Here is a 14,604-nt window from a genome sequence, read left to right as displayed (position 1 = left end):
TTTACACATATATGCAGTATGCTAACTGCAAGCGCGATTTCCATAAAAATCGCCAATTATACAATTATGCATAATGTGCAAAATGCAAGTGAGTTAATTGTCAAATGCAAACAAAATGCAACAGAGTTAACACTGAAATGCAAACAAAACGCAAGGGAGATGATGTAAATACCCATCTTGGTTAACGAACATAGTCGTATTACAATGATCAGCATGTAACACCGTACTGCTTTATAAGTAGTTTACAAAAGTATACTATATGATACTACATTGCTATATCATACGTCATACTATTATATAAACTATGTACATATATTCTTAAAAATACAACCATTACAAATTATTATTACTTATTTTTTACATGAAGTAGCCTGATTTTCTGTCTAAAAGTTTGGCAATTATGAACTAAAAGATTTGCTGGCAACTGTGCAACTCCACATCAGAAGAGATTAGGAGATTCAAACAATGCGGTAAATTTTTATTAGTTTCTATTTAAGCCCTCTGGGTAGTGGTAAACACAAAGCCATCGAAGCAGATTGACTGTAAAAAATATCAACTTACAGTAATCACAAATGTCTTTCTTGCATTTTAAACTGCAAGAGCTTTCCCATGGTGTTGACCCCACATGGTTTGGTGGTCAAGTTCCAAAAAGAAAAAGGGGCAAGTTTAGCCACAATTTACCAATCTGCCTTCGCAGTTTGCACTATCTTTTTTTTACTTTTAGTGACAAAAGCAAATATTTGATAAGGACGTGTAGCCATTTCGTGTAGCCATTTCTCATCCTCACCACAAAGGAATGTATCATTTCTTTTATTTATATGCAAGGTAAACATTTTTCAATCCTTCATCCTGCATGAGAATTTGAAGTAGCTTTTTCTTGCTAAATAAATTTGAAGAGAAGAGGAAAAAATCATCATTAGCGCTCTATAGTGGATAAGGATAACCCTCGCGTAGATATGCATGTTTTATTGAAGAGCTGGAAGATCAGTTCAATCATAGTATCGTAACAGTGATGATCCAAATAATGATGAATAAATATCCACTACTCTTGCCATTTGGACTGTCTGAGTGTGTGACATTGAGATTGAATTGCTATTATGCATTTCAGACGCTTCTAATTGACTTCAGATATGACTTCGTAATAGCAACAAATTATTTTATTTCCTTTTTGTGTGCATCTGTTTGCTTCCACAATTATTATCTCAGCTTAGTTCTCATTATTAGTATTATTCCTTCACATCACTACAACATTAAATCTCCATATTTGCTACCACTTGAAAAGACCTCATATTGCCAATACAACATTAAACCTCCAATCCTAGTGCCCACTTGAGAAGACCCCATATTGCTTATTTTCCTTCTTTGTTTCATGTGGATCCATGTTTTTCATCAACTAGGAAACGTTATTCACTCTAATAGCATACAAACAATCTCAAAATAAGTCACAACATAATTCCTATCACATCATGAGATTTACCCTAAAAAACCAGAATGTTTGGACATAAGATCATAATCTTATTAGAATTCAAGTTGGGTTCCATAACAGAAGCTACTAACCATGTATGTATTTGCTGGACTAATCAGTGACATAACATGCTTTGACTCTGAATCCAGCTTTGACAGATCAGCATCAATTTCCACAAAGCGCCATCTGCATTAACCAAAAATTATCTTAAATTAAAGCCTCGGTATATACAGGAGAGAATGTAGGTATTACAAAATTCATTAACGTTAATAACTTTAAAAGAGGCTAAAAGTTTGCAGGTACTATGAAATCTAAGGGACCACCCATAAGGAAAGAGAAGCTTTCCATATAAAATCAGAAATTAGTCCAGAAAATTTAAGAATGAAGGCCTTTAAGTGAAACTTGTGAAGAACAAAATTAACAATTTTATGGTCAAAAGTAGGACATTCATACAAGGTCATGTTAGGATAAAAAATTGTGAATGAATGCTTAGTAGCTACTAAGCTTTTTTTGATGCAGCAACTCCAAAGAAATATATGCCAAGCATTTAAGGATGACAAAATGAACGTTATACCTATGCCACATGGATGAGGATTAAGGGCACACAATCAAATAAATAAAGCAAAACTTATGGACATTGACAAAGTAACTTGTGCACAAAATGCACCTCTGTGTTAGCAAAATTCAGACACGGATAAATGAGGCATTTTGAGACCAATTTTTCCTACAGCTTCATCCCAACTTTGATCACTTATAAAAAATAGAGTTGAACAAAATGGAAGTCATTATTAAAGAACAACAAAGTCAAGGACGCAGCGTCAACCATGTCAAACAGAGGTTGAATGAGTCAAGGAGTGTCATGAACTCATGATGTATTGAAAGCATGTTCAAGTTCATGCAAATTGACGCAACATGGAAGCAATGAAAGGCCGGTTGTTTCATCAAAACAGAATCATCAGGCTGATAGCCGGCTCAACCATTAGATTCATGTAAAATTTTTTAAACTTTTCATTTACAGTGCACATAAGATTCTGCAGTGGCTCGAAAATGGTTTGAAAATTAATAAACTGAATGTTTCTAATGAAATCACATCCAGATCTAAAAGGCATGATCTTTGTGATGATTTATGAATGACCTGGATATAGCCCTGAACATGAGTCGGGTTGAGCTCAAGCTCAGTTCGGCACCTAAAATACTCAGCTTGAGCTCAGCTCGAGTTTGAGTTGAGCTCAATAAATTGGGCTCAAGATCAATTCGATAATAATTTTTGGAGCTCGACTCAGTAATAATTTTTGGAGCTCGACTCGGTAGGCTTGCTTGTCATTAGCAAGATTCAGCCGCTAAATTCAATACTGAACCACCCAAGAGGGATAAGTAGAATAATGGCAGAGAGAGAGAAAGAGAAAGCTAGAGAGAGAGAGAGAGAGAGTAATTAATGATAGTCATTGTTGCAAGTCCTTTACCAAAAAATATTCCTTTCTTGCCTCTTGAATCTCTCTCTTTACACCTCTAACAGGGAAGTCTAGGTCCCAAGGAAACGATGTCAGTGCATGCCAACATTTGAAACATCTGAGGGTGTCATGAGCCGAGTCGAGCTTTATCGAGTCGACTTCAATGAACTCGAGCTCGACTCAATTAACTAAACTAGTTCCTATGAAAAACTTGAACTTGACTTGTTTGTTGAAGGTGTAGGATCAAACTCAGGTTTAAGAAGAGCTTTACCAAATTGAGTCCGAGCTATTCGACTCAATGTGCACCCCTACCTAGAGATCAAATTCAAATATTTTTCTATTGGTTTTCTAAAGCTGCTGATAATGCCAACCAATGATACAGTATAATAAAAATACCATCACAAGGTGAAAAATACATAATATCATAGTGTTATCTCAAAGCTTTGCAAGTTAAAAAATGATATTTTCAGCAAACTTGAAATGTATGTTTCAACCTTATGTCTTTTTTTCTCATAGATGAGATTCGTTTGGTTATTTCATAGATTCTATATAATTAGGCACACAACACACACACAATGGCATGATCCTCAACCAAGCCAGACAAATGCCCCTATTAATAAGCTCTATTTATTTTTATTTGTGTGCCTTTGTCCATTTGGGAGGTCTTTGAGCCTCGCTTGTTGTAATTGTGAACAAGCCTTTTGTCGTGGCTTCTTGAATCATTTTGGCCGGATTTTTACACCTCTATGCTTCAAATTCAAATCAATGTGTGCTGGAGCAGTCATATAAAGCAAACTTCACATTTTTTACTCATTCAAGAAAAGAATCCAGATCATGCTTTCACGACACCTTCAGTCAATAGGTGACACAATTATGCCTTCCATATGTGCATCTTCCGAGCATGAACATCCATGTTATCTGTTTACAGAAATACTTATTAACACCAAACTGGTTTCCTCTTATATATTTCTAGGTTTATGCAGTTGATAATTGTTTACACTTTACACTAATAGATGAAGAATTTTGTCCTTCTATCTGTTTATCATATGATTAACATGACTAAGAGAAAGGATTTAAGATTTTTTTCCTACCATTTAATTTGTGCGGTAATTATTTTGGTGTCTGACTTTTTTATTGATTATGATACAATATCAATATTCGGCTAAATATTATGTTTATATTCATTATGACAGAATATCGTTCTATGACTTCTTTAAAAATTTTTCAGCTATGAAGCATGTGCTTCTTGTTTAAAAGCATGTGTGTCACCTTAAGAAGGAGCAGAGCCTTGAAGGACGTTTTTTGTTTCCAAGAACACCATTCTCACTTGCACAAACTGCAAAATAAAAACCAATATTGCTAACAAATGAAAACTTAAAATTCGAGTCCAGTATTCGTTTGATCCAATAATTGTAAACTAGAATAAATCAAATTTTTTATTTCTAGATAGCACTATATTTTGAAGTCAATGTGGTCAACAGCACTTTTTTGCATATTGATTCAAAAGATGAATGAAAAATCCCATAAATCACTAAAACAAATCAGATATTGATGCACAAAATTTTTACAGTAAATTGCTTGCTCTGAAGCACTTCACTTTGAAGCATGAAGGTGTAACATGACTTGACATAAGAAAAGGAAAGACTGATAAAGCATCCACCTCCCATCACATTTGACTTCTGAAACCCAAGCTATAGTCCTTAGAAAAGTGAAAGCCTTTTTAAGCATCACCAACATCCTGATCTATGCAAATGAGGATACCGTAGCATTTTAGACATTGGTAAATATTTTTATGAAAATATTTTATAAAAATTAATCTCCCTAATTTTGGGAACTTATTTATATGAAAAAAACCAACTGATCATAGCATTCATGCTTTCAGTATCCTATTCCCTTTGTCTGGGCTAGCCGCTAGATATGGACATATTCACTAGTATTGAGATAGTTTCCTGTTAATTATATATCTAGCCACATAAGTCAATTAAGTTGCACAACTGTGCATGCCGGTAATAAAATTACTGACATACTAGAGAACAGAAACAAACTGAGGAACCACATAAACACTAAAAAGGACTACTTCTGATAGTCCAATAGAAAGGTTAAGCACAGGATACTGATAATGCAACTGGAGTGAAGTAATGACAAGAAATCAACCAGCAGTTTGATAACCAAATAACCCTTCAAATCATCTTAATTTCATGCAACAAAATACAGAACCCAACATCTAAACGAAGGAAAGTGATTTGATTTTGAACCTGATATATGTAATCTTTAGAAGTACGTCTTGATACAGATTCTTTGAGTGCATTAAGCAAATATTTTGCTGACAACGAAACTGCAAGTGCAAGAGAAGCATCAGGAGCAAAACAAGCATTTCTGGTATTTTTTCCTCAAATAGGAAAAATGAACTGGAAGATAGGAAAAGAAGCACACCATTATGAAGTGAAACTGCTTTTGGTTGGTCTATGCAGTCGATATCAGAATCAAACTTATTACAGCAATCTGCTTCGCCATGCAATTCGCTACCACAAGTAAACATTATGGTGGCAGTTCAACCGCGTCAGTATGGGATCATTAACGCAAGCGACATTTGAAGGTGGTTTCTCCTCAAGCATTAAGCTTGAGATGTTACACCCTCTCTGCATTGGATAACACTGATGACAAAGATTATCATTCATTGGTTCCACAAAGGATCTATTCCATGCAATCAACCTCTTTATCAGGGTATCAGTCCAATCATGTTTAGCAACTGTACCCACCATGCCTTGCTTATCACACTGGCTATTATTATGAACATCAAAATGGACACTGTATATTACTACAAGAGAGCTCTTACCAGTAACTAGAAGCATCTAATAGATTTTGTCCTGGGATGGAATGAACCTTGACATCGCCAAGTGGTACATTGCAATCCTGAAACTCAGTACTACTTTGATCAATTTGATCTGTCGTTTGCAATTGTGACATGAATGAGTACAGTTGTAAGTAAAGTCCTAACTACTTGAATTTCATTTTCAACTGTTAACCATTTATGCCAGCAAAGTTATAGGTAATCCACAAAAAAGTGTGTGACCACTGCACTGCACTTGCTTCTTCTCCTATATGAACCTGAGGAGAGTAAATAGTCTTTCTTCATGTTCTTCTATAGATTGTCTGATACCTACCATTAAATTGTAGAACTAGTGGTGGTGCAACAGAAGAGAGCATAAATCGCGAGTCCTCTGTATTGGGCCAATGAATGAGAAGACTTTGCCAACCAAATACATCCTGACCATACTACAACGTTCTTGATTCCACCTGCACAGCATTACAAGCAGCTATTCAGATATGAAATCCCTTAAAGATTTTTAGATTCACAAGCGAGTTTGTTCCAGCAATGATTACCTGCCAATGTGCTAAAGCCCATGGTCCTCTGATTGTCGACAATATCTGTGGAACAATGTATGGCCTTCTTTGTCATTACAACAACAGACCCTATGACTTACATGGCAAGAACATGAACAGCATCTCTGCAGTGCAAAAACATTATTAGGATTCAGAATCGTTCTCCCTACCTCTAACATCAGTTCCACCAAATATTTCACCTAAAAACATGGGAATATAGAAGAGATATCATGGCACCTAAGGAACATGTACAGCAAAATAAAAAAGAAAGCAATATGCAGGAGACAAGAAACAGGCAAAATTACCAATAAGAATCTCAAGATAAGTTGATATTTCCATGCTCCAAAAAATTCAGTATCCTTTACAAGGTATCCTCAAAAATTCATCTCATGCTCCAAAAAATTCAGGATCCTTTACAAGGTATCCTCAAAAATTCATCTCTACAAACATGAACAGTATCATGAAAAGTAAACTGTCAGGATACATGTACCGCATCCTCATTTCAGACAGAGAGAGAGAAGGATTCCACATAAATTAAGTTTAAAGAAAGAAGGTTATTGCATGGACTGCAAAGTGCATGATCAAGTTACGTAGTCCCACTTCAATCCACTGCAGTGTCCCCCTTGATCCAGGAATAACGGTTGGTTAGCAAGCTGTCCCCATCTTACATTTTCTCCAACATAACAAAGATTTGGGAATCCAAAATAATTCTCAAACTGAACCAATTCCAAAAATATGATAACAACTGCAGGCATATAGGCTCTATGAGTAAGGCAACATGAACAATGGAGCAAGTGCATGTTCATGCTCGGAGGAATAGCAGAATTAGCAGTTGAAATATCATTATAAAGTGCATCTTCATACCAAATGGTGTAGCAGAGTTAGCAGTTAAATACCATTGTAAACAAGGATATTTCCAAAATCATTTGTCAGTGGTTGATGCACTGGATTGGTATCCCTAAGTTGCAATGTAGCACCATAAAATGCATTTTTGCAGAAGGCAATGCGTGAGTTACACCAATATTATATCCACAATCTAATCTGCTTATGCCAATGGAGAGTAGCGTTGCAATTTCCTTGCTGGCTCCTTCTTTAACATATGCATCATCTGCAGCAGGATAAAACAAAAGCCTTGTCTTATCTAAACGAGCCTAATATCCAAAATCTCACTTGATTTTGCCACCGGGACATGATTCTCCATTTTATTGACTTTCTTCCTTCTCATCAAGAATGCTAAACAGAGTAAAATCAAGTAACTTGCAATTACCTCCACATAGCTCAAGTTGAACTTTCTTGCTTCCCACGACATCAGGGCCCCGTCTCTGAAGTGCTGCCAATAGCATCTCCATAGTCCATGAACATCCTAGTCCCTACATGAAGGACATGTCAAATCAACTTCAATACCCATTGACTGGTTAATAAGCCATACAGCAAAATAGAATATGCTATAAACTATATGCAAAGAAGATGCCTTTTATCAACAGATGTGTGTGAGGTGTCGGATCTAATACTGAGGATCCATTTTTCTTTTCTCATTTTTCTGTCTAAGAGGTGAAGAGTCGATATATCATATACACAGCCTGGTTGAGTGGACTAGTCTTCAGTCTATGTAATAAACCCACCTCTTACTTTTAAGTTTCAACATGGCATATATATTGCAAGGGGATTAACTCTAATGATATAGATTACAGAGAACTACACGAGTTCACTGGGAGCTGGGCTCCTGTCTTACTTGGTTGAGTAGAACATTGTAGTGTCGGCGCTAACAACATGATAAGTGTCAAAAAGTGGTATTACAGCGTACAAACCACTGCCTACAATGATTACTTGTACAGTGAATCAGTGAACTATCAAGGTAATGAATAGCTATCAATCACCAACCATTAAAGGGAAAAAGAATAAGAGAAACTCAAATAAATATCTATTGATATGCTATCAATTCCTCCTACAGTTGGAATTCATGAATACGAGAACAAAAAGATGAACATAACTTGTTTTTCCCAAAGACCATAATAAACTTACCACAGAAATTGAATAATTTTGGAGCGAGTACACAATTTATGGAGGTGTTTCCTTAAAATTTTAGTTTCAACAAGTAATTTTAGCAAATGAGAACCAAAGCCCAACGAGTTTCCGAACCAAAGAATTTCTGAACATTTAATGAAGCAATAAGACGGGATAAAGCTCCGTGGTCAAGAGAAGAAAATCTAGGTATCATAGACTAACACATGTGCATACCCATGTTCCCTCCACAACACCACCCCCCCAACCCTTTTTCTTCCTTGCAGTCGTAGAAGAGTAAGAAGAAGACAAAGAGGCTCATCATCTTACTAAGCGCCATTTAATCCCCTTATGGATCTAAGCAGTGAAGACCTAGTGGGGCAGGATACAAACAAGGAGTAAAAACATTTGGAAATGATAATGCAAACCACCAATACAAAATATAAAGAATAAGAAGAATGAATCTGCGGATATGTATGGACGTGCGAATACTTCCTTGTCAAGTAGTCATGTCCTGCTTCCGACAGTCATTTGGGAAAGTATGCGCTATCGGCAATTTTGACTCCATTAAAATATGTGCACAAATTATATGACTTAGCATTCGAGCATTCAATGAAAAAAGTGATTACTATTTCATCATTCAATGAGAAGGGAGATACTTGACAAAAGTATTTAGGAATGTTAGAAGTCATGAAACACATATACACACACATATACATATAAACCATATCCCTATAGCATCACTGTTTTGAAGCCAGCTTATAGTATCAGCAAAAGTGTTCCAATATTTTCAAAATACACCAAAAACAAAAAATGTCAAGATATTATCATGATATTATCCTGAGATATTTCCAATATTTTTCTGAGACTTTCACAAAAGCCTCCTCTCATATATTTGAGCATGTGAATTTTTTTCGTTAATTTTCATGTTTTCAGAAAGTTTTTCTATTTCTTTATAATAGCTAATAGGAAACTTATTATCATGTTTATTTTGTTCGTTCTTCATATTTTTTCATTTAAAACTTCTAAGATTTTTTCCCTTTCATTTTCCCACTAACATCCAAATTTTGGCAAGAGCTCGGAAAGAAAATTTTGCTGAGAAAATTGCGAGAACAATGTCTCTGGTTATGATATAAATATATATAAATAAAGAACATGTAAATTATGATATAAATAAAGAACATGTAAATTATTTCATCAATAATTATTATAGATTACAATTTTGTATGTAAGAAAACAATATGTTATTTCTCAGCCTTGAAAATTACAAATTTACATGTGTATCGTCTAATTTTTTACAAATAAAATAGAAAAAATATGCGAGGCGTGAAGTCTAATCGCCCGAGGCAGGAACCGACTACTGGCCTTGCGGCCCTCGCTGTTACCCATTTCAAAGATTGCCGGCCATGCAGTTCTCTACTGTCTAGTTCTGATAGCACATGGTGCTTTTACAATCTTCAAGTAACAGTGCAAGCACATTTTCTCTTTCAGAAAACCTTGCCTTCCATACGAGACCCTTGCACTTGGTCGTTGAAATTGAACCGGCATGTAGTTCTTTCTGCTCCAATAATAATGAGTTAGATATAATGCACATCTCGATGAAAACTGAGAACGAAAAAGGTACGAAAATGTTAATGTTTTCGCCTCTCCAAATTGTACATCCCTGATCCCCGGACAGTCATCAACGAACCGTATCATCATTGGTGCACTAAAGTATCGCAATCAGAACCATCACAACTCTGATATACACCAAACAAACAAGAAACCAAGAAACAGTCGAAAAACAAATTCCCAACAATAGACCGCCACTCGTCACCCAGCAAACTGCTAAATACGAATCAATAACTAACCTCCAGTATAAAATAAAAAAGAAAAGAACGGGATGAAATCCACATGAAGATCATCCAACAAAAGCCAAAGAATTGGAACCTTTCCGCCCCGTGACGCCGGCAGTTCTTCATCTGCACCCTGCACTCCTGCAGGCACGACGAGTCTATCTGGACGCCGGAAATGATAAGAGCGATCCCGCACATCCTAGGCTTCCGGCAAAACCCAGTCGGAAATTTAAAACCCCCACCGACCTGCTCTTCGTTGAAACCAAAATGCAAAATGCACGGTTTTTGCTCATTTTAAGCCTGCACGTTTGGTCGTTTGGCCGTTTCTCCTCCATTTTCCTGCGGACCCCACCTAACCAATGGGATCTTCTTTTTTTTCAAAAATATTTTTCCTTTCATCATTTGCATGCTTGGAAAACAACATGAGAAGAGAAGCAGTGATATTAGTGATATTGTAAATCTTCTAAAGCATTTGAGTCATATTCATAAATTATGTTACAATGTTTCATAAATTTATTTCAATATATATTTATAAAACATAACAATTTGTTACTGTTGCCAAATATGCCCTTAAATACTGTTTTACGGCAAGAGCTTTACGTGAATGTGTAATGAATATATCTTAAAAATTGAGTATTATTGAAACATTATAACTAATATACCATGAATTTACCTTAATCTTTAAAACAACTTAGTCTCCACAATATTCTATTCTATTGCTATACATTAAATGGACATCATGAGAAAGGGTCATTCTTCCTTCAGCCTACATCAATGCCCAACTCTAAGGAATTATCTTTAAGCAAAGTCTGTAATTTTTAGTGTTTTTCTCTATTTTATTTTTGTATTTATTTTCATATCTGGACACTTTTGCAGTTTGACCAGATTGGCGCTAGTTTGTTGACTAGCTCCAACGGCTTCTTCTAGAGCTGTTGGATCTATCTAATGGCTACTTCTTTATTATGTTGTTTTGTCCATAAACAAGGGAGAAATCCCATTTGTAATAGAACTGTTCTAAGCAGTATTTTTTCTGTTTATTAATAAAACTTTTGCCCATTTCCTTCCAGCTTCGCTGTTATTCTTTTGTGCTCCTTCCCGGAAAACTCATGCGGAGGGGCGAGCCCTCAATTTTATTGACAAAAAATTGGATATTTACAGCCAAAAGCAAAATCCTCACACAGAGATGCAGACATTAGAGACCAACGATGGAAATGGGGTCCCAAGAAGATGGCTGATGAAGCCATTCTTGGTAGCCCCTTTCTTCACTGGACATGAACAATAGAGCACAGGCCTCGCTCGCAGGCAAAGTGTCATCGACGTGAATCCTGAATAACTGTTCCGAAACTTCTTGAAACGACCCAAAATTCGTTGGTCTGGATGATTTCGACCAATTGATCCACCTTTTCTATTTTCTTTTGTTAGATTGCACTACAAAATTGCCTTGGAGCTCTCTGCAACATTGAAGACATCTGTTTAGCGCCCAAGTTTCTACTGTATTAGGACCGGAGATCGTCCTGGTAACCGAGGTGAACGGGAAGGATCCCATTGCATGTTGGTTAACTCACCTAGTAGTATTACAATGATCAGCATGCAATACCATACTGGTATATTAGTAGTTTATAAAAGTATACGATATGGTACTATGGGACCATATCATACAACATACTATTATATAAGATATGTTACATATATTCTTAAAAATACAATCATTACAAATTATTGTTAATTATTTTTTACATGAAGTGGCCGGATTTTATTTTTAAAAATTTGACAATTATGAACTAAAAGATTTCGTGGCAAATGTGCAACACTGCAACTCCACATCAGAAAAGATTACTCTAGATTTAAGCAAATCGGGTAAAATATTTGTTAGTTTCTATTTAAGCTCTTTGTGTAGTGGTAGCACAAAACCATCGAAGGGAATTGGCAGTAAAGAATATAAGTTTACGGTAGGTGTAGAGTCCATAATCACAAATATGTTTTTTGCATTTTAAACGGTGAAGTATTTCTTCGGCATAATAATACAGCGAGTTGGAAAAAAATGGAGAAAAAAAATCTTAAAAATTTAAAAAAAATAAAATAAATAAGAAACCAATACAACAACATAAAAAATAAGTAGATATGCAACAAAAATAAATAAATGGAGACAAATCGTTTGGCACCAAAAAATGTGAAAAAAAAATACCTAAAATGTGAAAGGGGGAGATGGGGAAAAATTGCAAAAAACGTCCTTTAAATTGGTCTTTTTTTTTTTGGCATTTAAAAAAACAGCAGTGTTTTTTACCGTTTTATTCGGCTAACCATTTTAGTTGGCTGACTTATTTTTTGTGCTTGTAACACATTTTTTTCCAAAAACAGAAAACGTATTTTTTGAGACTACGAGATATATTGCTCACTATCACTTTGTCTATGTTGCATGTGAATTAAATGCCCCCCAATGTGAAACCTTTTTGAATTAATTTTTCCTCCATATTTCCTCATTTCCAGTTTTGCATGCTTGGGTAATGAAATATTCTTCAAGAGTAATAAAAAAATAAGTAAAAGTTACTTTGTCGTGAGCCTTAAACATTGAAACATATTCATTAAACACTAAGTTACTGTGGTCCAAGAGTTTTTCATACTTTTTTGGTATATCCATAAACCAATATCTGTCACGCCCTCAAACATTTTAAAAAAAAAAAAACATCAAGCATCGAGGTGCGACTACACAACAATTTTAAAAGAGATGAGTCAAGCAATGCGAAACAATGGGCAAGTTTTCTATTAAATAAGGAAGAGACGGAGAGGAATCAAAAGTCTCACCTGAGCACCACCGCCGTCATTCTCGTCGCCGCCCAACACCTCCGCTGGCACGGGAGACCTCCAGGAGATAGACGAGGGAGAAGAGGGCGGTGTCGGGCTCTGTCGCACGAGGAGTTCGGGTCCGGGTCTGGATCCTGACCCGATCGTCCTCCAAAAGCCGAGCGTTACTATGACAACTTGTTAATGTTTTCAAATAAACTCTTACGTGCACATCACAATAGCAAAAGCCTAGCGTTACAATGACAACTTGTTAATGTTTTCAAATAAATTCTTACGTGCACATCACAATAGAGACACTATGTAAGTGTATAATGCATCTATTCAAAACACGGACATTAATTGTGTCCAAAAGATAGACATTAATTAGCCATTATAATGAACGTGGCCGGTAAGGGGCAAACTCTTACTAAAGATCCAAGCTTTTATCGGTGGCTGTTCGTTGTGTTTTGAAGATTGCCCCCAAGAAAGCCGTTAAAGAAAAATTGATCCAAGAAACGTGTTAAAACATCACACTATATCCTGCGGCTAAATATTCAGGCCTTTCTCAGTTTCTTGCTGCTGGAGAGAGTTCTCGAGTTTCCGTTCTTCCACCAAAGTGTTGATTTCATCGACATGGCCGACGAGGCACCGCCTTCGCCTGTGAGCCTTAGCAGACCTCTTCGTTGCATCGTCAAACTTGGTACGTGAGCCTAACCCCGATTCCTACCCCTGCTTCATCATCTTCTTCATAATGTGGCAGACTGAAGTTTGTCTATATCTTATAGACTGGTTAGGTTTGTTTGTAACTCGCTGGCTCACAGGAACTGCTCCGCGGAGCCTGACTTCTGGCTTTCCTATCAAGTATCAACCAATTGTATAGATCATATCAGCAGTTCCAAAATAGCTATAACCAACGGATGTCGGGTTCGAATCTTGTCATTTTCTTCATCCCAAGTTCCTTGGTGTTGAGCTCGAGTATTGTCACCATCAATAGTGCTAGTCTAACGGGACTTCACGCTTCCCCAGATCATTGATTGGAAATGCAAGTTCTAAGTCCGATTCATCCGACAGACGAATGCGATACCGGAATCACGCTTATTTTAGAGGAAAGCGGCCGATAAATCTTCCAGTTTCTGAAGAAAGAGATTGTGAATTATAGTCTCCAGTATCTTTGCGAATGCTTGACCGTGTACTTGCTACAGTGTATCGACATCTTGTCCAAGTATCCTCCTACTTTGTGTTGGTGAAGTAGCACAACACCACTCCCTGATTGCCAAGACGAGTTGTTAAAGCACTCCGGTGACTTATGACAGAAGCGGGTCCCTTGACGAATATGCTACTAGCATGTGCGTTCATTTCCCACGTGAAACACTTTTCGATCCGATTATTTATCAAACTGCACTTGTTAGGTGTCTGTGTTTGTTAATTATTTGGTTTGTGTAACAGCTTAGGAGAGTATTTTGTAATAGACGTGCTTCTTGGCTGCCTAGTTAGTAATCTTAAGTTTTATCCATATAGGTAGGGACGAGGAACCAAGAGTGGCTTCTGTTAATTTTTTGTTGTTTTTTGGACATTTCTTTTTGGTTTCTTTTCTGTGTTTTATAATGTTACCTGCAGATATGGTTCATTTTGGATTTGGTTGTTTTAGGGAACTTGATTTAGATTTGCACGTTCTAGATTAATGAGC

The 14,604-nt window shown here is 36.4% G+C and overlaps 1 protein-coding gene across 6 annotated transcripts in view; it reads right to left on the bottom strand.

The window, feature by feature from the left end:
* Positions 1-11,691, bottom strand: part of LOC116257605 (cell division control protein 48 homolog B) — a 36,813-nt gene extending 25,122 nt beyond the window's left edge. For 2 of the 6 annotated variants that reach the window (XM_031634533.1, XM_050078672.1), the window contains exons 1-3: positions 5,350-5,829; positions 5,172-5,251; positions 1,558-1,651 (exon numbers count right to left, since the gene is read on the bottom strand). In XM_031634533.1, coding sequence (XP_031490393.1) covers positions 1,558-1,651; positions 5,172-5,251; positions 5,350-5,352 — 177 coding nt within the window. In that variant the 5' untranslated portion in view covers positions 5,353-5,829. Of the gene's footprint in view, positions 1-1,557; positions 1,652-4,185; positions 4,253-5,171; positions 5,830-6,080; positions 6,214-6,300; positions 6,426-7,196; positions 7,409-7,567; positions 7,671-10,230 lie in introns of those variants that run through there. The other 4 variants (XM_031634527.2, XM_031634532.2, XM_031634534.1 and 1 more) reach the window with 4 other exon arrangements.
* Positions 11,692-14,604: the final 2,913 nt, after the last annotated feature.

This window comes from Nymphaea colorata, chromosome 7 (assembly GCF_008831285.2).
Source record: "Nymphaea colorata isolate Beijing-Zhang1983 chromosome 7, ASM883128v2, whole genome shotgun sequence".
Lineage (NCBI taxonomy): Eukaryota > Viridiplantae > Streptophyta > Magnoliopsida > Nymphaeales > Nymphaeaceae > Nymphaea > Nymphaea colorata.
The sequence above is the reverse complement of the archived record's forward strand: the minus strand, read 5'-3'. Positions and strand labels throughout refer to the sequence as shown.